General features: G+C 35.4%; 1 protein-coding gene across 1 annotated transcript in view; it reads right to left on the reverse strand.

The window, feature by feature from the left end:
• CEP126 (centrosomal protein 126) overlaps positions 1–26,018 on the reverse strand; it is a 113,294-nt gene that overhangs the window by 31,589 nt on the left and 55,687 nt on the right. Inside the window, exon 9 of the mRNA XM_069470474.1 lies at positions 25,424–25,633. Coding sequence (XP_069326575.1) covers positions 25,424–25,633 — 210 coding nt within the window. The remainder of the gene's footprint in view (positions 1–25,423; positions 25,634–26,018) is intronic.

The raw sequence follows: 26,018 nt of genomic DNA on the forward strand, positions 1-26,018 counted from the left end.
GTAGTACTGATCTTTTATTGATAGATTGGTGAATAAGAGAAGTCCAGAAAAAGAATATCCAAAGGCGAAGAATTTCTCAGTGTATTTCCAGTACCATCAATGGGAGAGGTATGTGGACTGACAGCTTCACTGGCATTCCTTGCCAGTGCAGGTTAGATTTTGATCCCCTTCCCCATGAACCTGGACCTGGACAAAGGGTGGGTGACAAAGCAGGGTAGATGATCTTCTTGTTTCTCATCACTTCTTCTAGACCTGTGTTTCTCAACCTTGGCTGCCCATTAGAATTCTTTGGGGAAGCTTTAAAATCTAAAATCCCAAGCTGCACTCACGTATGATCAAGGTATCAGTATTTTTTAAAGCTCCCCAAGTGATCCCAGTGTTCAGCCAAATTTATATGTCTAGAACTTTGTTTTTCAAAGTGTGGTCCATGGAGTGGGAGCATTGGTCTTACCTGGGTCCCACCTGAGACCTACTGAATTAGAAAATGTATTTACCAAGATGAGTAGGTATTAGGAAGCATGCTAAAGTTTGAGAAGGGCTGTTCCAGACCATTGTTCCTTTCTTCTTCATAAAAAGTCCCATCCCCTTTGAAATATATATGAGAATATTCTATTATACTTTCTCACCTCTCAGTTTAGATTCATTAACCTTCATTCCAGAAGCTCCTCACAATTCATTGAAGATTTTATTAGCATCTGGCTTATTTTCTCTTACACTACTCTGCTTATTTTCATTTCTGGTGATTTCAACATCCACATAGACAATCCATCCAGTGCCTTGGAAATTCAATTTCTTGGCATCAATGATCTTCATATTGGCTTTCCCTCCTTCCCTTCCTCATATCCTTGTCACTCCAGTAATATAAATAGTATATAAGGCCTTTGTTTCATGCTGCTTTCTGGGAAATGTAGGCTGAGATGGTTGGTAGAAACTCAACCCTGGCCAAATCCAACCACTATTTGAGATGAACTGACAAAGACTGGTACAAAACACAACTCAAATACCTCAAGTTTCTCTATTACAATTTATTCTCCAGCTCTGTGAGATAATTTCTCTCTCCTCAAATCTTCTACTTTTCTTCCCTCTCCTCATTCAGTGGATGACTTTGCTTCTTATTTAACAGAGAATAAAAGCTAGTAGAAGAGAACTTCCTCATATTTCTGCTGCCATATGTCCAAACTACCTGCTTCTGTACTCATATATCTGTCTTCCCTGCACAGTTCTCCTATATAAGGCCAACTTTTTCCCTTGCACTAAAGCCTAATCCTCATTACCTACACAAGGACTTTGCTCCTGCAGACATGGTTCTTGCTCCTGAATCATTCTTAACTGCATACAATTGTGCTATCTATAATAAAGGATCTGACTCCATTTTTTGATGTTTGCTGACCGCTTTTGAGCTTCACCCCTCTCCCCTCCCCTCTGCTCCATAGCTGGCATGCTAATAAGAAAGCCCAGGTGCTTTTTCCTTTGTCTCTAGTAGATTTAAATCAGGAGATTCAAGCCCCAGCTTGCACAAAGAAACCCTCAACCTGCCTCCACCCTCCAACCATAATAAAAACCCCGGGCTAGTCTCCTTTCCTTTTCCAGGTCTCTCAAGCCATTTCAGCCCTGCTTGCGAGGCCTGACCGGCTGTGCCCAGAAACTCCAATTATGTTACGTTAGTAATAAAATTTTCATACCTTCTTGTGTGTGGTATCATCAGTCTCCACATTGGAACCAAATTTTGAATAGGGGTCCACCTGCTTCTGAAGAATGGGTACAACATTATAATATCTCTCACCTTAAAAAATACATTAGCCAGTATTTAAGTCAGATTGTTTCAACAGAAATTAAAAATAAAAGTGGTGTAAACAAGGTAGTTTATCTCTTGTTCACATAAAACTTTTAGCTGATGTGGTGATTCTGCTCTATAATGTCATCAGGGGCTCAGGTTTCTTTCATCTAGCTTTCTTCTCCACCAGTCCCAGCTATGAGCTATGACTACATGGTACAGTGATACGCCATAAGTCTGCATTCCAGCCAGCATGGAGAAGGAAGAGGTAGAAAGGGAAAAGGAGGGCTTTCTCCTTCTCTTTAAGGACACAATTCCAAACTTAGTCATATAGCTATTTTTAGCTGAAAGAGAGGCTGGGTAACATTGCTTTTATTCTGGTGGCTAGGTACCTCTAAAACAGATTTTGTTACTAAGGGAAAAGGGGGAGAATGAATATTAGAGGACGACTAGCAGTCTCTATTCTCCAGGTCTTCCCTTGACTCTACCTCCCTGTGGTAGGTAGACTAATGCCCACCCATTCCCCCACCACCAGGATGTCCATTTCCTAATCCCAGAATCTGTGGATATGTTAGATTGCATGGCAAAGGGGAATTAAGGTTGTCAATTGAATCAAGTTTTCTAATCAGCTGATCTTGAAACAAATGTCCAGGATTATCCAGGGCGAATCAATGTAATCAGAAGGGTCCTCAAAAGTGGAAGAGGGAAGCAGAAGAGGATAGCAAGGAGATGTGTTGTGAGGATTTGACCCACCATTGTGGCTTTCAAGGTGAAGGAAATGAGCCTTGAACCAAGGAATGCGGGTGGCCTCTAAAAGCTAAGAAGGGCAAGGAAACAGATCCTTCCCTCCCTAGAACTTCCAGAAAGGAGCACAGACCCACCTACACCTTGATTTTAGTCCAGTGAGACCAGTGTCAGATTTCTAACCTTCAGAATTTCAAGATAATAAATTTGTGATTTTTAAAAGCAATTAAGTTTGTGGTTATTTTTATAAAGCAATAGGAAATTTATATAGATTTGGTACTTGAAATAGGGTGCTTCTGTAATAAATACCTAAATATGTGAATGTGGCTTTGAAATTAGGCAGTGGGCAGAGGCTGAAAGAATTTTGAGGAGCACGGTGGGAAAAATCCAGATTGCCTTGAACAAATTGTTAGTAGAAATATGGATGTTAATAACTCTGCTCATGAGGATTCAGAAGGAGTGAAGGGCAGGGTAGAGAAACCATATATCATTTTGGAGAATACTTAAGTCATCACGAATAGACTGTTGTTAGACTATGGATGTAAAAGGTGCTGCTGCCGAAGCTCAGAAGGAAGTGAGAAACAAGTTATTGGAAACTTGAGGAACGGGGATCTTTGTTATAACGTGGCAGAAAACTTAATGGAATTTTGTCCTGAAGTTATGTGGAAAGTGAAACTTATAAACAGTGAAATCGGACATTTAGCTGAGGTTATTTACAAGCAAAGTGTTGAAGGTGCAGCCGAGTTTCTTCTTGCTGCTTATAGTAAAATGCCAAAGGAAAGAAATAGATTGAGGGAACTGTAAAATAAAAGGAAATATAACTTGATGATTTAAGAAATTCTCAGCCTAACAAGTTTGCAAAAGAAGCTAAAATTGAAATTCACTGTCAGGATAGAAAAAGGCAGTGGTGTGGCTATAAAAAATTTTGCTAATACCACAGAAAGATCAAAAGGTCAGAGTGTTTGGTCATAAAACATGCCATAAGAAGGTTAAGTATGTGACTAATAGATGTCCTTGGCTATCTCTGCAGAAGTCAAAAATAGCGATATGACTTTCTAGGAGGAGCCTCTTGTCTAATGGAGTGAATTCCTAAAACATACACAGAAGACCCACAAGTTTCATGAGAATTTTATATCAGCAGAAACACTGTCACCTTGGACTGAAAAGGACAGAGGGAGTATGAAATGAAAGAAAGTTATCTGATATTGACACTTCTACAGGCAGGTAGCAGGCTAATAAAACTACTCCTCTGCAAACATGTGCTACCTTTTATGAAAAAGAAAGGATGGCCCAGAGAGTGAAGCAGAGAATCAGAGCAGGGGGGCCTTGAATAACAGAGGGCCATTCCCAGAACTTAAACCTAATGAGTTTGTTTGGGGGAAATTTTGAAATTTGTTGGAACCAATGACTCCCTTTTTCTTTACATTATCTCCTTTTTTGAACATAAATGTCTGTAACTATTGTCTTATGCATGTTCCACTACTGTATTTTGGGAGCACATAAATTGGTTCTTGAGTTTCACAGGTTCACAGATGGACAGGAACTGTGCCCCAGGATGGATTATATCCAGAGGCTCACCTATACCTGGTTTATTTATTTATTTATTTTTTTGAGACAGAGTCTTGCTCTGTCTCCCTGGCTAGAGTGCAGTGGCTTCATCATAGCTCACTGCAACCTCAAACTCCTGGGCTCAAGTGATCCTCCTGCCTCAGCCTCCTGAGTAGTTAGGACTACAGGTGTGCACCATCACACCTGGCTAATTTTTTCTATTTTTAATAGAGCCGGGGTCGTGCTCTTGTTCAGGCTGGTCTCAAACTCCTAAACTCAAGTGATCCTCTTGCCTTGGCCTCCCAGAGTGCTAGGATTATAGACATGAGGCACTGTGCCCAGCCCTTACCTGGTTTAGATGATGAGATTTAGGACTTTTGATCTGTTGATATTTATTTTTTAATTACTTATTACTCTTAATTTAGAGACAGGGTCTCGCTCTGTCACTCAGGGTAGAGTGCAGTGGCCCAATCATAGCTCACTGTAACCTCAAACTCCTGGGCTCAAGTCCTGCTCCTGTCTCAGCCTCTCTAGTAGCTGGGACTACAGGTGTGCACCACCATGCCTAGCTAAGTTTTTAAAACATTTTTTATAGGGATGGGGTCTCACTGTGTTGGCCACTTCTGGCCTCAAGTGATCCTCTCACCTTGGTCTCCCTCAAAGTGCTGGGATTAAAGGTATGAGCCACCATATCTGGCTGTTGATCTGATGATATTTAGATGAAATTTTTGACTTTGAGTTGATGGTATCATGGCATAAGGCCTTCAGAGTCCTTGGGATGGAGTGAATGTATTTTGTACATGGGATTGACGTGTATTTTTGGGGGCCAGAGGGTGGATAATGATAAAATAATGGTGCCCCAAAATGTTCACCCCCTTACCCATGAATATATTATGTTTAATAGTGTATTAATTTTTTATTTCTGCTGAAATAACTTACCACAAATTTTGGGTCCTAAAGCAACTCAAATATATTATGTTAATGTTCTAAAGGTCAGAAGTTTGAAATGGGTTTCACTGGGCTAAAGTCAAGATGTTGGCAGGGCTGTGTTACTTCTAAAGGCTCAAGAAGAGAATCTGTTTCCTTGCCTTTTCCCACTTCTAGAGGCCACCCGTATTCCTTGGCTTGTGCCTCTTCCTCCACCTTCAAAGCCAGCAGTGTGGCATCTTCAAATTTCTGACCGACACTGACTCTCCCACCTTCCTCGTTCAGTTATGAGGACACTTGTGATTACACTGGATCCACCTTGATAATCCAGGATAATATCCTCATCTCAAGATCCTTAACTTAGTCATAGCCACAAAATTCCTTTTGCTTTGTAAGGTCACATATTCACAGATTCCAAGGAGGAAAATGTGGACATCTTGAGGGACCATTATTCTGTCTACTAATTGCATTTTGCCTAACTTTTAAGTATATTACCATAAAGTTACCAATAAATTCCTGTTATTATCCTATTATTATCTTTTTTTGATTCTTTTTTGAGCCCATTACAATCAGGTTTATACCCCAATATTCCACTGACTCCATTTTTGTCAAAGCCATCAATGACCTCAAGGTAGCCAAATCCAATAGGTTTTTCTCAGTCTTTATCTAACTCAAATTTATTACTAGCTTTTGAACCAATTGATTTCTCCCTCCTTCTTGAAACGATTTCATGTTTGACTTTTTAGAACTCTTCTTTAGCTACATTCTCTTTACAGGAGATCTCATTCAATCTCATGGCTATAAATACCGTCTATATACTGACGGTTTTCAAGTTATGTGTGCAGCCAGGACCTTCCCGCTGAATTCCAGACTTGCGTGTCTAACTGCCTATTCAATATCAATATCACCGCATGTGATAATGGCATGTCAAAACCTAAGAATTGATTTTCAACACCTACCTGTTTCTCACCTTGTATACTCCATATCGGTAAGTGGTTTCATCATTCATACAGGTACTCAGGCAGAAAACCTTTGGAATCATCCTTGATTCCTCCTTTTTTCAATACTTTATATTCAATTCATCAGAAAATAAGGATTTCAAAGTATATTCTATATTTCCTCACTTCTTATTACCACCACCATTATTAATCTGGTTTATGCCATAAATTCTCACTTAAATTATTGCAAAAGCTCTTGACTTGGTCCCCCTCCCTAAATACTGGCCACCTCCTTGCCTCCTCTGGTGTATTCTCCGGACACTAGACAGAGTGATCCTTTTAAAAGGATTAAGCGTACTCTTGTATCAGGTTCCTTTTCACTTATCCCTCTATGTAGAATGCTAGTCTCTTACTACCACCAAAGTTAGCTCCCTCACTTCACTCAGACTCTGCCCAAATGACTCCTTCTCAGACACCTTCTCTGACCACTCTACCTCTCTATCTAAAATAGTACTCTCATCACTCTCTATTCCCCTACCACGCTTAGTTTTCATTAGTTCATTATAGAATATACATATATATTCTCTAGCAAAATATAAGTTTTACGATGGCAATTAATTTGTTTTTATCCCTAACACATAGAGTGGTACCTAACACATAACACGGGTTTGATACATTGAATGATTGAATATTTTCTTTTATTCATTATTTTGATATGCCACTATGTGCCCTGACCATTTTAATTCCTAAAGGCACAGAAATTAATGATTATCTCTACCTTCCAGGAGCTCCTAATCTAGAGAAAGAGACATATATGTATACAAATAAATTCAGTTCAGGTACCAAGAACATAATTTGTATAGAGGAGGTAGTACAGAGGATTATTTAAAAGAAAAAAACAGAGGAAGTTCTACCTGAACAGGATTTAAAAGAATGAGTGAGAATATATCAGGCAGATGTAAATAAAGTGTGGGGTGGAGGAGCCCTTCCAAGGTAAGGGTATAGTGCATGCACAGACAAACAGGTATGAAATAGCAGGTTTTATTTGGGGAATTATAAGTAGTTTTGTATAATGGAATAACTGGTACGGTGGGAAAGGTGATAAAGATGATGCTAGGTGGGAAAGGAAGACTCAAAATATGAAGAGCCTTATATGTCATGCTAAAGAGTGCAGATTTTCTCCAGTAGCTAAAGGGGAAGCTCTGAAACTTTTGAGATGAGATTAATATGATGGATTTTCACTCTGGTCATTTCATTCACACTTTAGATATGCCATTGGAAGTGAGAAATTCAGCTTAAAATAGTCTTGGATTAGAGCCTGCAGTAAAAATATTTGGGGGAAAATAAAAGGATACGTGAGGCTATCATAATTCTGTGAAAAAATTTAAAATAATACAACTTTTAGCTTGCTTCTATACATTAAAAAGCAGACTTCTAATATATATCTGGTTTCCTAAGTAGACATTCCTATGAGGAAAAGAACATACTGGTCAGGTGACTCAAGTAATTCAAGTGGAATTACAGTTTATTTTTTATTTTTACCTTTCAGTTCCTTGTGGGTTCTGCTAGTGTGGTCAGTTTTTTAGAGACGAATCACTCCTGCATAAAGTGATAACATTAATTTCTGAACATGCAGAGTTCATAATAAGAGCAATTGGTAACATTTCCAATGTTACCAAGTACAGAGATTTTCAAAGTCTTAAATAGCTTAGTTATTTATGTGGGCTGTTATTAATAATAAACCTTTTACACCACTGTATAAAAATTTAAAGAGTTTATTAGGAATTTCAGAAAACAAAGCTTTATAACTATAGCTAATACATAATTTCAATAACAAAATATTCTTTTTGTTTTTAAATAGAATAAACTTGTATCTGGTAGCATGCTTATTGAAAACCATGAAGTATTTCCATTCATTAAAATATATTTATCAATAAAATACATAATAAAGTATAATTTATGGCATAAATGTAAACTAATCATTTTATCTCTATTACCTATGTTATGATTTACCTTTATTTTACAGTTATAGTGTTTTAAATCATTAACAAATACAGAAATATGATATATTTACAGGAGATTTGAAAAATAATGATTCTATTTAATAGTTACTGTTATGCTTCATCAGTATTTTCTTTGCAATCTGGATCCAGCATCAGGAGATAGACTGGTCCTTGGCTGGGTGTTCTGTAACATAGTTGCAAAATATTCTTTTACGTAGTATTCATAGACTGGAACAGATAGATCTCCTTATGGGTTATAGATTTTAATAAGACTAAACTCATAATTCAAATTCTCAAATGTTACATATACGTCAATCTCAACAAAACTGAGTACCACTCTGTGTAAGACATCATACTAATTACAATAACTCATGACCTTCACTTCTTGCTATTGGTAAAATGTGCCCAAGAGGTGCTTTCTATCATAATCTACTGTGTAAATGGTCAAAATTTAATACTATTCTTTTCTACAGTAAGCACTTGGAACCCATATAATACCCTATAGATACTTTAACAACATATTTTGGGCTAAAGAAGTTGCTTGGCAGGGTAATTATAAAAAAGTCATTAAATTTATTTTGTTTTAAAAAGAAATAAAATACTATAAAATGAAAATTCTGCTTCTAAGAGTCACAGTGTTTACATTGAAAATCATAATCTAAGCAATGGCAAGTCTCTTGAGGATGCACTGCAGCTACCCTATTATATTGCATTATTTGCATGTTGTCTCTATTTGAATGCAAATTACTTTTTCCTCTTTTTAGTTGCAGCCCTAACAGAGTGCCTGACACATGGGAAGAACTCAGGCAATGCCTGTTCAATGAATAAGGAGAACAATATGATAACTTCTTCAAAAAGAAAAAATTAGACTTTATGGTTGCCAAAAGGGAGAAATTCTAAATTTTGGTTAGCACAAAGCTTGGGCTGAAAAAGCCTTCTCAGAAGGATGACACTGGAGATAAGTTCTGAAGAATAAATGGGAGACAGGCAGGTAACAAAGGAAGTCCTGTGGGACAGTGGACTTTATGTCATTCGGGATGATCTTGGCTGTGAATTTGTCATATATGACTTTTATTATTTTGAGGTATATTCCTTCTATGCCTAGTTTGTTAAGGTTTTTATCATGAACGTTGCTGGATTTTATCGAATACTTTTTCTGCATCTATTGAGATGACCATATGGTTTTTGTTTTTAATTCTATTTATGTGGTGAATCACATTTATTGATGTGCATATGCTGAACCATCCTTGAATCCCTGGGATGAAACCCACTTGATCATGGTGAACCATATTTTTGATGTGCTATTGGATTCATTTTGCTAGTATTTTGTTGATGATTTTTGCTTCTATGTTCATGAGGGATATTGGTCTGTAGTTTGCTTTTTCTGTTGTGTCTTTTCCTGGATTTGGTATCAGGGTGATACGGGCTTCATAGAATGAGTTAGGGAAGATTTCCTCCTTCTCAGTGTTATGGAATAGTTTCAGTAGGATAGGTACCACCCCTTCCTTGTGGGTTTGATAGAATCTGGCTGTGAATCCATCTGGTCCTGGGCTTTTTTTTCTTGTTCGGTGATTTTTTACTACTGATTTAATCTCATTATTGGTCTGTTCAGGATTTCTATTTCTTCCTGATTCAAGCTAGAGAAGTTGTGTGTTTCCAGAACCATATCCATTTCCACTAGATTTTCTAGTTTGTGTGCATAGAGGTGTTTGTAGTAGTATTGGATGATCTTTTGTATTTTTTGTGGTATCAATTGTAAGAGACATGATACATTCTTAAACTAAGACATTATCAGTAGGAATGAAGAGAAGTAGATGGATTTGAGATGTATTTAGTATATATACTTAGGAAGATTTATTGAGTAGGAGTATGGGAGAATGAGAAGCCTGGATAGACAAATGTTTGTGTCTGGGAAATTTGGTGGATGATGATGCCATTAATTGAAAAAGGATAATAAAAGGCAAAACAGATTTTGTAGGGGAAAGTGTAAATACTGGATCTCCAATGAACAACTCTGAAACCTTGGGAAAATTACTTGATGTCTCCAGTTCAAGAAGATTAAATAAGAGAGAATAAGTGGGAAGCCATTTGGCACTGTACTTTTTAATAGTAGGAATCCAGTAAGTATAAGTTTCCTTTCTTCTTTCTAATTGTATCTCAATAATGTTCACTTGCCATTAAGGAGTACTAATTTATTAAATATTAACACTCATTAAAGGGCTTTGGAAGAACTCCAAAAACAGTGGCATTTTTTTGTGGAGTATAAAACAATGCTTTGATATATTAGAAAAAAACTTTCAGGTTCAAATAAATCACTACATTTGTATTGCAGTTGGAAAAAAGGTAACTTGTCTATCCAAAGACCAAGTATAAAAAAGTCATAAAAAGTCAAATAATTTCTAAGTATTTAGTATACACAAGTTTCTATGAAGCAGATAGGTAGGTAAAAAACAATTTAGGTCTCAAGAATGTACAGCAGACCCTTGAACAACATAGGTTTGAAATGCACAGTTTCACTTATATACACAGGTTCACTTTTTTCAATAAACATTACACTGAATGTGCCTGCCTCTCCTGCCTCCCCTTCCACCTTCTCCACCTCTGCCAGCCATGAGAGAGCAAGACCAACCCCTCTACCTCCACCTCCTCCTCCTCATCCTACTCAACATGAAGATGATGAGGATAAAGATCTTTATGATGATCCAGTTCCATTTAATAAATAGTAAATGCATTTTCTCTTCCTTATGATTTTCTTAATAACATTTTCTTTTCTCTAGCTTACTTTTAGAATACAGTATATAATATATATAACATACAAGATAAATGTTAATTGACTATTTATGTTATTGGTAAGGCTTCTAGTCAACAGTAGGTTATTACTAGTTAAGCTTTTGGGGAATTAAAACTTATAAGTGAATTTTTGACTACATGGGGAGTTAGCACCCCTAACCCCACATTGTTCAAGGGTCAACAGTATTTCCAAAGAAGATTATTCACTTAGAAAGACAACTAACAAAAATGTCTGTGGAGTATAAGTACAAAACCTGAGATACTACAGTATTAAGGGCAGAGGAGGGTGAGAGCATTGTAAATTGGATTGGTTATGGAAGACTTCATGGAGTAAGTGACATTAAGTTGGTGCTTAAATGGGTTGGATTTGGAAAGTAGAGCAAACAAAACCTAAAACATTAATGTGCACTTAGGAATTAGGCATGAACATAAGCAAATCCTGAAAAGACATGGAGGAAGAATAGAGTATTGCAAACTTGATGGGCAATATAGTAAACATGCTTGGCTGGAATGGAAGATTCATTGTGTAGTGAGAAGTAAGAGGAAAGGGAGGTGGGATTACAAAGGTTCTTAGAATAATTCCAAATTTTTACAAGGAAAAGTTGTTTTGCATGTAAATTTCATTTATGTAATTTTGGGAATGTTAAACTTTTGGAGACAATTTAAACAAATAAGATGATCAGAATAGTGGCAATAATGATAATGCAATGTAACATGTATTTAGCATGTACTATGTTACAGGCACTGTTTTAAGATCTTTACATGGACGATTATCTTACATAACCCTCACACTTACTCTATGAGGTAGATGATGATTATTATTAAGATGAGTATGAGTGCCTAATGAAGGGATATGAGAAAGGGTGGGTTGCAGTTTTTTCTTTTAATTCTTCTGAAATCAAAGACTTGCACTTGCTTTAAGCAGTGGTAAAGCAAGCAGGTGATTGCCTGAGCTATGAGAGACACTGAGAAGATTCTTCTGCCCCCAAATATTTCTCTCACTCAAGTGTTAAAGTGTCTGAAATTCTATTAGAAGTTCATTATTTTTCTTTCCAGACACTGATTTTAAATGATTTAAAGGTTTTAAATGATTTATCATTTATAAAAATTCCTGATGAACATCTTAGCAGGAATGAATACATCAGCTCACTTCCAAGACTGAGAGGAGAAGCCTAAATCAACACAACTATGTGCTGTAGGGGAAAAGAAACTCAAAGGACAATAGGATGGGGGAAATAGCCCAAAGGAAAAAAAAATGTGCATGTGTTGGGGTGGTGGTGGATAATTCTGGGTTGGATCCTAGATCATAGAAATAAAACAGCCATAGAGGACACTTTTTTTCAGACAACTGGGGAACTTTGAATATGGAATGTGTATCAGATAACAATATTGTATCAATATTAAATTTCTTGGTATCGTGATTATGTAGGAGAATGTCTTTGTCCTTAGGAGAGTATGTATGTTGAAGTATATGGGAAGTATCATGATGTTTGTAATTTACTTTCAAATAGTTCATAAAAGTATATGTTTCTCTGTGTATATGAATATAACTCTATTCCATCCATCCTTCCATCCACCCATCAGATAAAGCAAACATGGCAAAATGTCAACAATTGGTGAACCCAAGTAAAGATTAAAATAACATAAAATAAAAATGACAGAAAAAAGACAAGAATAAAATATCTAAATCTCCATGCAGGATATGGTGAACAAAGCAATTTTGATGCCAGTTGTTTAAACAGTCAGTTAATAATTCTTTGATTTTATACCATTTTCCCTGAAAATAAATGGAAGGTTCTGACTTATGTTAGTGATGTTGTTAAAAATGAGAGAGAATAATATGTTTGGAAATAGAGACTGGAGAAAGCTAATGTTTACTGTTATAAAGTGTAAAAAAGTTGTAAGATAAAAATGATTTCAAGCCTACCAGCAGTCCCCAATCAAGACCATTAACTTTTTAGTTATTTGTTACTCTAGCTGTATACTCTAGCACAGTGCACCAGTGCACCAATGCACCAATGTGCACAACAGTGTAATTTCTTGATGAGATGACTTTCTATACTGAGTAGTATTTACTATTCATGCTCAGTTGTCTATAGTTAGTACACTGTTATCAAGTTGAGTTGAAGTGTATAGAAGTGATATTAGTCACTTACAGGTATTCAAGTTTAGTTGAAGTGTATAGAATGATCTTAGTCATTATAGGTATTATCTCACTAAAGTGAAATAAGAATCATCATAATGAATAATAAATGTCATAAACATCATAAATGACAGAAAACTGTCACATTCGAAATTCAGGTACAGAAAAATTATCACTGTAAAAATTACTTTACTTGCTGAATTGGTGGAGATGAAAAATTGAGAGAAAAGCCAATTTAGTATCTAAAAAGTAGCCATGAAAAAAATCTATCAGGAATTAAAGTGACCATTGCCAAAAGAGTTATGTCTAAAAATCACAGCATTAAAAATGCCAAAGGCCACTTTTGCTCTTGGAATCATGTACCCAGAGGTAAATAATAAGCTTCATGAGGGCAGAAACAGCCTCTTACTTAATATTATTTACTATTGTACCCAGAGTATAGCAAGACCTTGAAACATGGGTAAGAAATTCTTGCATAATCTATTTTTTCCTGTCAAAACTTCAGAACTGAGAGCACATGATAAAAAACATTGGGCAAGTATCCAATCAATTCTCTGACAAAACATTCCTTTGTTGAACACCTAAATTGAGAATTGTGAGAGTACAGATGGTATTTTTTTTTCCTCTTGTGTGATTTTTTTTGTTATTAGTTTTTTATTTCAGCATATATATTACAGGGGTACAAATGTTTAGGTTACATATATTGCCTTTACCCAAGTCAGAGCTTCAAGCATGTCCATCCCCAGACAGTTAGTATCTTAGTTTGAGAACATCCCTTCTTTCTTTTGATAAACTTAAATGTCTCCTGATCACCTCCAGCCAGATACAATTTCTTCCTTCTGTGGTTTCTTAAGATTGTGCCTCACATAGTCTTATTTTACCTTATATTGCAATTATTTGTATTACTATCTGTGTGTATGTCTTTCTCCCTACTAAATTGCAAAGTCTTGAATGTAATGACTGTTTTTCATTTATGTGTGTATTTTTACGAGAATCTAGTGCCAAGGCAAAAAATAAAAAAAATTCAGAATAGTAATATCTATTTATTTTTTTTTTTTGAGACAGAGTCTCACTCTGCTGCCCGGGCTAGAGTGCCATGGCATTAGCCTAGCTCATAGCAAACTGAAACTCCTGGGCTCAAGCGATCTTCCTGCCTCAGCCTGAGTAGCTGGGACTACAGGTGTACACCACCATGCCTGGCTAATTTTTTCTATTTTTAGTACAGACAGGGTCTCCCTTTTGCTCAGGTTGGTCTTGAACTCCTGAGCTCAAGCGATCCTCCCGCCTCGGCCTGCCAGAATGCTAGGATTACAGGCGTGAGTGCCAAAGTGCCCAGCCTACAATAAAAATTTGATTGAGGAAAAAAACCCTAAAAACCAATTTCAAGAAATATTAATATTAATACAGGTTCTTACCTGTATTGATATGTACATAAAATCATAAAGTTTCCTAAAATAAGGAAAAAAGAAATTCTTCAAATACTTACCAGAAATGGTATTATTTGTAAAGTATTTTTGATGGATGAATTTTTGCAAAGGGTTTCTTGTACATCTGAAATAATTATACCAGAATACAAAAATAATTTAGTTACATATATTGAAAGAGAATAACTAAAGAATCAAATATTAAATTCTGATGTGTCCAAATATTCAAAATTGAGTAAGAGGCTTTTTTTTCCCATCAACCCCAGAAATAGTTTTTATATTAGGTCCAAATATAGAGCAATTTGATTAGAAACAATTACATAAAACTTATGTTAATAAGAGAAATCCTAGTACTTTGACCATTATATAATCATATTTATTTAAATGTTATGTTTTCTTTTTCCTTTTTTCTTTTTTTTTTAAACCCCAAAATGAATTTCATCCTTGTAGCCTCTCAGGAAAAAAGAGATGTTTATTTAGTTATTAAGGCATAAGAAATTGAATAATTTAGTCAATGCTTGCCTTTTCAATTTTTAGGTTTTTGTCCATACAATAGGAAGCATCTGAGCAAAATAAAAATAATTCAGGCAGAATCTTTTATAAGAAGCATTTAAATAAGTAGAAGTATCATATAGAAGTAAAAATCCTCCAATTATTGACTTGAGGTTTTTATTCTTTTTTTTTTTTTTTTTTTTTTTTTGAGACAGAGTCTCACTCTGTTGCCCAGGCTAGAATGAGTGCCGTGGCGTCAGCCTAGCTCACAGCAACCTCAAACTCCTGAGCTCAAGCGATCCTCCTGTCTCAGCCTCCCAAGTAGCTGGGACTACAGGCATGCACCACCATGCCCGGCTAATTTTTTCTATATATATTTTTAGCTGTCCATATAATTTCTTTCTATTTTTTAGTAGAGATGGGGTCTCGCTCTTGCTCAGGCTGGTCTCGAACTCCTGAGCTCAAACGATCCGCCCACCTCGGCCTCCCAGAGTGCTAGGATTACAGGCGTGAGCCACCGTGCCCGGCCGAGGTTTTTATTCTTTATCTGCATAATTTTTATATCTTTATAGCCTTAGTTTTATGTTGCTTTTGTGGTTGAAGCCTCCTGCTTTTTATTAATATATTATTTTAAAATTTAATTTTAATTTTAAAATTAACATACATACAAAGAATGTATAAAACATATATGCATATTTTAATTAATAAGGCTAATGTCTGTGTAATCACCTAGATTAAGAAATTTGAACATTATCACTATCCGAGAAGCTTCCTGGAGCTCTCTGCCTCTCCAATGCCCTACATATTGTATTCTCTTCCCTCACCCAAGGAGGTAACCAATCCACTATATTGACTTTGTTTCTTTGTCATTCTAGCACATATGTATACATCCCTGAAAAATAATATTATTTAATTTTATCTGTTTTGGGACTTCACATAAATGGAATTGTATCATCTTTCTTTTCCTGTGATTTGCCTTTATTTGCTTAAAATTATATATTTTTAGATTCATCCATGATGATGTGTGTAGCTATAGTCTATTCATTTTCCTTGCTGAATAATATTTCATCAGATGAATATACCAAGTTTAAATGTTTTATATTTTTGGTTTTTACAAACAGTGATGATCTCTATATACTTGTACATGTCTCCTGATGGACATATGGAGGATTTTCTTTAGGGTAGGCATCTAAAAGTGAAATTGCTGGATTGTAAGGTATGCTCACGTTCAACGTAACTAGTGGTGGCAAAACATTTCCTAAAGTGATTGCACCAATTTACACTCCTGCCAGCATTATATAAGAGATGCTATTGCTGCACATCTTTATCAACACATAGTATTGCCAGGCTTTGAAACTTCTACCTAATGAGTATCTCATTGTTTTAACTTGTATTTTTCTATTACTAGTGAAATTGAGCATCTTTCAATATTTATTTTCATTTGTGCTTCCTTTCTTGTGAAGTACTGTTCAAGTCTTTTTTCCCCATTCTATTGGATTGTCTTTTTTCCTTATTGATTTATAATTTTATACATATTTTGAATGAGTCCTTTATGTGTTATATTTTCTTTTACTTTGTGACTTGTTATTTTGTTGTTTTAATGTTTTCATATTAAGAGAAGTTTGTAATTTTAATATGATCAAATTTATTAATTTTTTCCTTTATGGATTATGTTCTTTGTGCTCTACATAAGAAATCCTTCCTTACCCTAAGGTTAAAGATATTTTCTTACATTATCTTCTATAAGCTTTATATATTTTCTTTCACATTAAATCTTTTTAATCACCTTGATTTTTGTGTGAGTGATTTGTGGTAGGAGTTCAATCTGTTTTCTTTCTATTTAGTATTATTTCAATATGGAGTTTGAAACAAGCTGTTTCAGACAAACAGCTTGTCTGAAAATAATCCTAGAAGTTTATCAGACCTTTTCTGGAAATGTGCTATCTGGGATCCAAGAACAGGTCTTCACCCCAAGTGAGAGGGACTGTACCTAAATTCAACTTCCCGTAAGATCACTAGCTCCTTCTTCCCAGCAAAAAAGGATGCAAGTTCTCACACTGGAATTCTAATTACATGTTTATTAGACTAGCTTTATATTGTTCCACAGCTCTTGGATGCTTTGTTTTCTGTTTTTGTCGCCCACCTTTTTGTTTTTTCCCTTGATGTTCCAGTTTGGAAAATTTCTATTGACCCATCTTCAAATTCACTGATTCTTTCCTTAGCTGTGTTGACTCTATTGATCAGCACATATAAAACATTTTCCATTTCTGTTATAGTGCTTTTATTTCTCACATATCTGTCACCCCCAATCCCCTGCAATGTTCCCGTTCCCCTCTCAGATTTTGGCTTTCCTCTGTGTAAGCACAATAGAAGGGATCTCTCTCTATGCTCCTGCCTGTCTCCTAGCAGATTTCTATTGCTTGTTACTTTATATACTTGTTGGCCTGGTGGTGGAGGAATAGGGGAGTTTTTCTGTTGTCCTGGTCCAGGCTCAGTCTTAAACAGACCCATGTGCCTTCTCTGTCCTCATTCCCCTGGCAGTTAACTTTGCCTTGTCTCTTTGGCAGGTTTTGTGCAAGAGAATTTTGTGCCTCTCCTCAAATAGTAGGATACCTGTAATGGTCTTTGCCATTTTGGACTGTTTCTTGTCCCTATCCCAGGGGTCAAGGCTTTTTTCTTTTGCCTTTCCCCTGTCCCCAATAAGTCTTTACCTATGCCTTGAGGGCATTCAACAAGGTTTGCTGCCTCTGCCCCAGCACCTTATGGTTTTTATCCTGCAGGAGGCGAGGTTCTGCATGGGCTTCATGCCCTTCCTACAGCAGTGGGAGACCCAGAATGGTTTCTCTGGTCTCTTGCTCTGCATCTTATCTTTCTAATGAACACACAGTGTAGATCCATGGAGAAGAATCTGTGAGTAGGTGTAAATTTCCCTCGTGCCTGAGGCTCCCAGGGGTTATACATCCTCACAACAGTCCACATTCATCCTTTAGCAATCTATTGAAAATTTATTTCAGAATATTATAGGGGTACAAATGTTTTATTTACATGGATTGCTTATGTACTGCTTGAGTCAAAGTTGTAAGTGTGCCCATCACCCAGATGGTGTACATTGTACCCATTAGGTATGATTTCACCCATCCTCTCCTCCCCCTTCCCACCTGTATGATTTTCATTGAGTTTAATTTCCTTCTGTGCACATGAGTGCTGATTGTTTACCTCCAATTTAATAATGAGTACATGTGGTATTTGCTTTTCCATTCTTGCAATACTTTACTTGGGAGAATGGTCTCCAGTTCCATCCAGATTGTTGCAAAAGGTATTAATTCATTTTTTATGGCTGAGTAGTACTCCATGGTGTACATATATCACATTTTATTAATCCACTCATGAATTGATGGGCACTTGGGTTAATTCCACATCTTTGCAATTGTAAATTGTGCCACAATAAACATTCTAGTGCAAATGCCTTTTTGATAAAATGACTTTTTTTCCTTTGGGTAAATACCCAGTAGTGGGATTGCTAGATCAAATGGTAGATCTGCTTTTAGTTCTTTGAGGAATCTTCATACTATTTTCCATAAAAGTTGCACTAGTTTTGCAGTCCCACAAATAGCGTATAAGTGTTCCTTTCTCTCCACATCCACACTAGCATCTATTGTTTTGGGACTTTTTGATAAAGCCATTCTCACTGGGGTTACGTGATATCTAATTGTGGCTTAAATTTGCATTTCTCTGATGATTAGTGATGTTGAGCATTTTTTCATGTTTATTGGCCATTAATCTATCTTCTTTTGAAAAGCTTCTGTTCATGTCTTTTGTCCACTTTTTAATGGGGTTGTTTGATTTTTTTTCTTGCCAATTTGCTTGAGTTCTTTGTAGATCCTAGTTATTAAACCTTTATTGGATGTATAGTGTGCAAATATTTTCTCCCATTCTATAGGTTGTCTATTTGCTCTGTTGCTTGTTTCCTTGGCTGTGCAGAAGCTTTTTAATTTAATCATTTGTTTTTGTTGTTGCTTGTGGTTGACCTTGGGGGTCTTCTTCATAAATTCTTTGCTACGCTGATATCTAGACGAGTTTTTCCAAGATTTTCTTCTAGAGTTCTTATGGTTTCATGTCTTAGATTTAAGTCTGTTATCCATCTTAAATTAATTTTTGTGAGTAGTGAGAGATATGGATCCCGTTTCAATCTTCTACATATGGCAATCCAATTTTCCCAGCACCATTTTATTGAATAGGGATTCTTTTCCCCAGTGTATATTGCTGTCTACTTTGTCAAAGATCAGATGGCAATATGTGGATGGTTTTATATCTGAGTTCTCTGTTCTGTTCCATTGGTCTACATCTCTATTTTTGTGCCAGTACCATGCTGTTTTGTTACTCTAGACCTGTAGTACAGTTTGAAGTCTGGTAAAGTGATGCCTCCAGATTTGTTCCTTTTGCTTAAGGTTGCTTTGGATATTTGGGCTCTTTTCTGGTTTCACGCAAAGTGTAGAATTATTTTTTCTAGATCTGTGAAAAATGGCATTGGTATTTTGATGGCGATTGCATTTAATCTGTAAATCACTTTGGGTAGTATGGACATTTTAACAATGTTGATTCTGCCCATCCGTGAGCATGATCTGTTTTTTCATTTTTTTACATTGTCTGTAATTTCCTTCCTCAGTGATTCATAGTTCTCTCTATAGAGATCTTTCATCTCCTTGGTTAAATATATTTCTAGGTATTTTATTTTCTTTGTAGCTACTGTGAAAGGTATTGAGTCTTTGATTTGATTCTCAGCTTGACTGCTGTTGTTGTATAGGAATGCTACTGAAAGACTTGTTATACAGTATTGGCATAAAGACAGACATCTGGGTTAATGGAACAGAATAGTGAATCCAGAAACATAATCACACACATATATGATCAATTTATTTTCAACAAAGTTGAGAAGACAATTCAATGGGGGAAATGATCATCTCTTCAACAAATATAAGAACAACTGGGCCGGGCGCGGTGGCTCACGCCTGTAATCCTAGCACTCTGGGAGGCCGAGGTGGGCGGATCGTTTGAGCTCAGGAGTTCGAGACCAGCCTGAGCAAGAGCGAGACCCCACCTCTACTAAAAATAGAAAGAAATTATATGGACAGCTAAAAATATATATAGAAAAAAATTAGCCAGGCATGATGGCGCATGCCTGTAGTCCCAGCTACTCGGGAGGCTGAGACAGGAGGATCGCTTGAGCTCAGGAGTTTGAGGTTGCTGTGAGCTAGGCTGATGCCACGGCACTCACTCTAGCCTGGGCAACAGAGTGAGACTCTGTCTCAAAAAAAAAAAAAAAGAACAACTGGATAGCCATATGTTTTTAAAAAAGGAATCTTCATTCTTACCTCATACCATATAAAAAAATGAATTCAAAATGAATCACAGACCTAAATGTAAGAGCTAAAATTATAAAACTTCTAAAAGAAACAATCCTAGTAACTTTGGGTTGGCAAAGATTTCTTAAATATGACACAATAAACAATAACTTCTCTGAAATAAAATAAAAATATAAAAACGACTTAAAAATGAAAAGAAAAGCCACAGCCTGGGAGAAAATATCTGCAAAATGTATAGCTACCAAAAGATTTGTGTCATATCAACAAAAAGTTTGTATGCTATAATTTAATGAGAAAACAGCCAATCTAATTTTTTTAGATGAACAAAAGATTTGGACACTTCCCTAAAAAAGGATGCAAATGTGAAAGATGCTCAGTAGTTAGTCACTAGGGAAAAGAAAACTAAAGCCACAATGAGATACCACAAAAACTTATTAGAATGGCTAATATTAAAGGCTGAACATACCAAGTCTTGTCAAGAATGTGTAGTAACTGATTCTCAGAAGCCAACATTCAGGGATTCTTGTGAACTACTAGTGGGAATATAAATGAGACAACCACTTTGGAAAACCGTTTGAGTGTCTTAAAAAGTTAAACATACATTTAACCATACAACCCAGCCATTCCACTCCTAGAGTATTTACCCAAGACAAATGAAAGACTATGTCCACAGTCTTGTGCCCAAATGTTCATTGCATTTTTATATTTAATAGCCCCACATTGGAACAACCCACATGTCCATTGACAAGTACATGACTAAACAAATGGTGGCATATACATATAATGGATTCCTGCTCAACAATAAAAAGGAAAGAAATATTGATATACATACACCATGAATGAATCTCAGAATCATTATACTGAGTTACAGCCAGACTCCACCTCCTCAAAAAAAGAGTACATACTGTATAATATATATAGCAAGGAACAATGAAGTTGGTCGTTTTCATAAAATTCTCATTTTAGTTGACTGTTTCTTCCCAAACTAGTTTATGGTAGTTTTTTTTTTAATCTGTCATTGTAATTGCAAAAATCAATAATATATGAGTGCAAAAAGAAAGAGGGCTATTGCTTCCATGAAAATCAAATTGAACACTCTGAAAAACCTAGTAAATTCTGCTCTTAAATTAGATATTAACAATGCAACTGCAAAAAACTTGAGGAAAAAAAATCTGGAGACCTAGATTGTTTTGCAAATGTCTTAAATTTTTTTTGTTACATTTTAAAGAAGTCCAAAGTGGAAAATACAGACTAAGTATTAATATTATGGGTTTGCTTTATAAAATGAAGATAATGTGGAGCTCCCACAAGTAGACCCATACTCAAAGAAAAAAATATTCTTTTACATTTTTGAAATGTTCATGAATGAACATACATTTTCATATTTTGACTTAAAATATTTAGACTACAATCCCCACATGCATCAACTAATAAAACAGGTACTTAATCTCAATGAAAAAATCCCCAAAAACAAAACAACAAAAAAAGAAAAATTTGAACCCAATTTCTAATATCAGCTTGTATGGTATCTAGCATTTCTTTTTCTCATACTCTGCATCATGGGGAGCAAATGTTCACACCCTGTATCTCTTTGGAAGTTCCTGTCTTTCCTTGGAGGTCAGGCTACCTGGTTTTGCTTTGACCTCAACTCTCTAATTAGTCTTAGAAAAGCTAAATTCTTGTCATTTATCTGCTTTTTCTTGATCTTAGGGTGGGATGGACACATTCTAGCTTTCTACATTTTAGGCAGAAATGAAATATATACACACAAAATACATACATTGGTGTGTGTGTGTGTTTATTCAGTGGTTCTTAACAATAGGTGATTTTTGCCACCCAGGGAATATTTGGCAATATCTAGAGATACCTGATTGTCATGACTGGGAGGTGCTATGGCATCTAGTGGTTAGAGGCCAGGGATGCTGCTGAATATCTTACAATGGACAAGATAGTCCATACAACAAAAAATTATCCAGCCCAAAATGTCAACAGTGCTGAGGTTGAAAACTCTGATAATACATATATAAAATATTTTTATTATTGACCTAAATATTTTAAAATTTCCATTATGGTACTTTTTTTCAGAATAATAGCTTATTTAGATATGTGTTTCTTAATAGTTATCTTTTTATTATTAGTTTTTAGGTAAATTGCATGTGGTCAGAGGATGTGGCCTGTAAAACTCCAATCCTTTGAAATGTATTAAGGCTTGTTTTCTGGTATTATATAAGGTTCATTTTATAAATTTTTTTGTGTACTTACAAATAATGTGTCCCTTTGATAAAGTTTGTTAATCATATTCAATTATTATACATCTATTTGATCTTTTGTTTATCCTATCAATTACTGACCATGGTATGTTATAATCTCCCACCATGATTAAAAATATTTTATATATTTTGAGGTTATGTTTTAAAAGGCATATAAAACATTTTATATACTTATTTTGAATTAAAGCTTTGATCATCATAAACTGATCCTTTTTATGTTTAGTAATGCTTTCTACTGTAAAGTGAGTTTTGTCTGATAATATTATATCAAAATCAACTTTCCTTTGGTTAGAATTTGCTTGGTATGCATTTGCCATCTTTTTTGCTTTCAGTTTTTTTATATCCCTATGTTTTAAATATATTGTTTATAAACAGGATATAGTTGTAATGTAAAGTTCCATTTCACAACCTCTGTCTTTTAACTGTAGCATTTAATGCATTTACATTTATTATAAATATACTTGTATATACCATCAAAAATAGAAATAGTATTTCTATTTTTCCTATCTTTTCTATGTTTATTTTTCTCCCCTTTTTTGTCTTATTTTGAATTAATTTGGTATTTTTTTCTGTGACACTTTCCCTTAACTATCAGTTTAGAAGTTGTATATTTTATTTCTAGTTCTTTAGTAGTGACTATAGTAATTACCACAGGCATATGTTAATTATCCACATCCAAATTTAATCTATATGTTTACTGAATTCCCTAACAATATAAAAATTCTAGTATACTTTAACTCTGTTTATATCCTCCCAACTTATGTACTATTGTTGGTAGGTATTTTAATTCTAACTTTTTTCTCTTTGAAACACATGCTACTTTATTATATTTATTGTTTTATACAATGTTTGTTCAAATTTGCCCTTTCAGACTGGCCATCTGAGATTTTCTGTCTGCTGAAATGCATTTGTTAGAATTTCCTTTAGTAAGAGTCTGCTGTTAACAAGTCTTTAGTTTTTGTCTGAACATATTTTTAATCCACTCTCATTCTTTAGAGACATTTTCACTTTAAAAACATTTTAAATTTGGCCGGGTGTGGTAGCTCATGCCTGTAATCCTAGCACTCTGGGAGGCTGAGGCGGGTAGATAGTTTGAGCTCAGGAGTTCGAGACCAGCCTGAGCAAGAGCGAGACCCCGTCTCTACTAAAAATAGAAAGAAATTATCTGGACAACTAAAAATATATATAGAAAAAATTAGCCGGGCATGGTGGTGCATGCCTGTAGTCCCAGATACTCGGGAGGCTGAGGCAGAAGGATTGCTTGAGCCCAGGAGTTTGATGTTGGTGTGAGCTAGAATGATGCCACGGCACTCTAGCCCGGGCAACAGAATGAGACTCTATCTCAAAAAAAAAAAAAAAAAAAAAAAAAAAAAAAATTTAAATTTGAGAGTTACTTTCTCTCAGAGCACATCAAATACATTATTTAATATCTTTTGACATTTTCAGTGTTTTCTGCCTTTTTGTTGCTGATTGAAATTCATTGTGATATATCTTGGTGGGGATTTTTTTTTTATTTACTGTTTGAAATGTGCTGAGTTGTTCAATCTGTGGGTTGGTATTGTTCAATTAGATTGGGAAAACCATTATCATTTCAGATTTTGCCTCTGGCCTTTCAGGCCTTTTTACTCACTCCTCTGTGTCTTTAAGCTCTATTTCATATTTTTCTTCTCTTTGCCTCTCTGGACTTTATTCTGGATAAGTTTCCTTGATGTATATTCTAGTTTACTAATTCTCTCTTTAGATGTCTGTAATCTAGTGTTTATATCATCTGTTGATTTTTAAATTTCAATTATTATATTTTCCATTTCCAGGCATTCTATTTGGGCCCCTTTTCAAATATGCTTGTTCATTCATTATAGTTTTTTATTCCCTGATTGTATTTTTAAACTTATTTCTGATTGCTTTAAAATATATAAACATGGTTATTTTATAGTCTGTGTCTGGTAATTTCATTATCTAAATCCTTTTTGAGTCTGTTTATTCTGTCTTGTGGTTTCTTCTGATTTTTTTATGGTAACTTTTTCCTTTATGGATTAAATTATTTATTTTAACTTTTTATTGTGGGCTGCTCATTTTCTTTGGATTTCATTTGTGATAATTCTTCAAGGACTGGAACATAGGTAGGTTTCTCTAGGAGAGATATAAATTTACTTTTTCCAGGTGTTTTGGGATACTACCAGTTTGGGATCATTCTAAATTAAATTCTTTGCTTGAGGTTTTAAGGACCACTCAAGCAATATAATTATGACTATAAATTAGTGTGATACTTAACTAGGGTATGGTTCCAAATTCTCAGGGATGATTTCTCCTCCATTATCTGCACAACACTGAAGTTCAAGAAATGCAAGCTTTATTTTTAATTCTCCTCCCCACCCTTTCCCATCTTTTCTGTGAACGTATATGTAGGGCATTAGCTCTTTGGGTGGCCTAGCTTTATGATGAGAGGATCTTCTATAAGACTACTCATCTTAAGTAGACCCTGGGTTTTGTCTCCATTTCCCTTTTTTTCTGTGAGGCATGAAAAGCAAAGCAAAGTTCAATTTCACTCCATGAGTTAAATATCCTCAGGACAAAAGCCAGCTGCAACACTCTCCTTATCTTTCTTGGCTCTTATCTATATTTAGTTCTTGGTCTTAAGAATTCCTTACATTCTTACTGGCTCACCACGGTATTTAAAGTTTTTAAAATAATTAAAAATTTATGGTTGTTTTGATGGATGGTCAGGATAGATACCTAGCCTGTCCACTGCTGAAACAGAAGTCTATTCACATATTCCTAAAAGACAGTTAAGCCTGGCAAAGAAATTGGCATCATCATAAATGATATGGTATACTTGAAATAGTATGGTATATTCAAATATATTCTCAGTTATTTCTACTAAATTAACTAGGTGATAATCTGGATACATTTTATATTTTTATTTCCGATTTTTAAATTAAAGTTTAAATCAAAATTGTCTAAGTAAAAAATACAACATTTCTTACAGAAGTTGTTCTTCCATACTTACAGTGTAACCTTTCATTGAGACGATTAAGGGACTGTAGAATCTTCTGTTCTTCGGCTGACAGTGTGCAGATGTTGAGTTGCTGTGTCTCATTTAAAGCCATATTTGGTTTCTGTAGCTGCTTGCTATTCATGACAGTTAGAATTTCATCCTCAGGTACTGATGCTTTCACTAGGTTTTCAGCCATCAAAAACTCAGAGGTACTATCTGAAACTACAGAAAGTTTACATCAATCATTCTTTCATCCTTTTTTGTCTTTGACATCATCCCTGATACATACTTAACTGATATATGTCTGTATGTATTCATTTCACAAACAGAAACTCAGTAAATATTCTGTTACTTTGGATTTTACTTATCAGGATCCTCTATCTAGCATTTTCCCATGCTTAATTTAAAAAAAGATATTCAGGCCGGGCGCGGTGGCTCACGCCTGTAATCCTAGCACTCTGGGAGGCCGAGGTGGGCGGATCCTTTGAGCTCAGGAGTTCGAGACCAGCCTGAGCAAGAGTGAGACCCCATCTCTACTAAAAATAGAAAGAAATTATATGGACAGCTAAAAATATATATAGAAAAAATTAGCCGGGCATGGTGGTGC

This window comes from Eulemur rufifrons, chromosome 6 (assembly GCF_041146395.1).
Source record: "Eulemur rufifrons isolate Redbay chromosome 6, OSU_ERuf_1, whole genome shotgun sequence".
In the NCBI taxonomy this organism is placed as follows: Eukaryota; Metazoa; Chordata; class Mammalia; order Primates; family Lemuridae; genus Eulemur; species Eulemur rufifrons.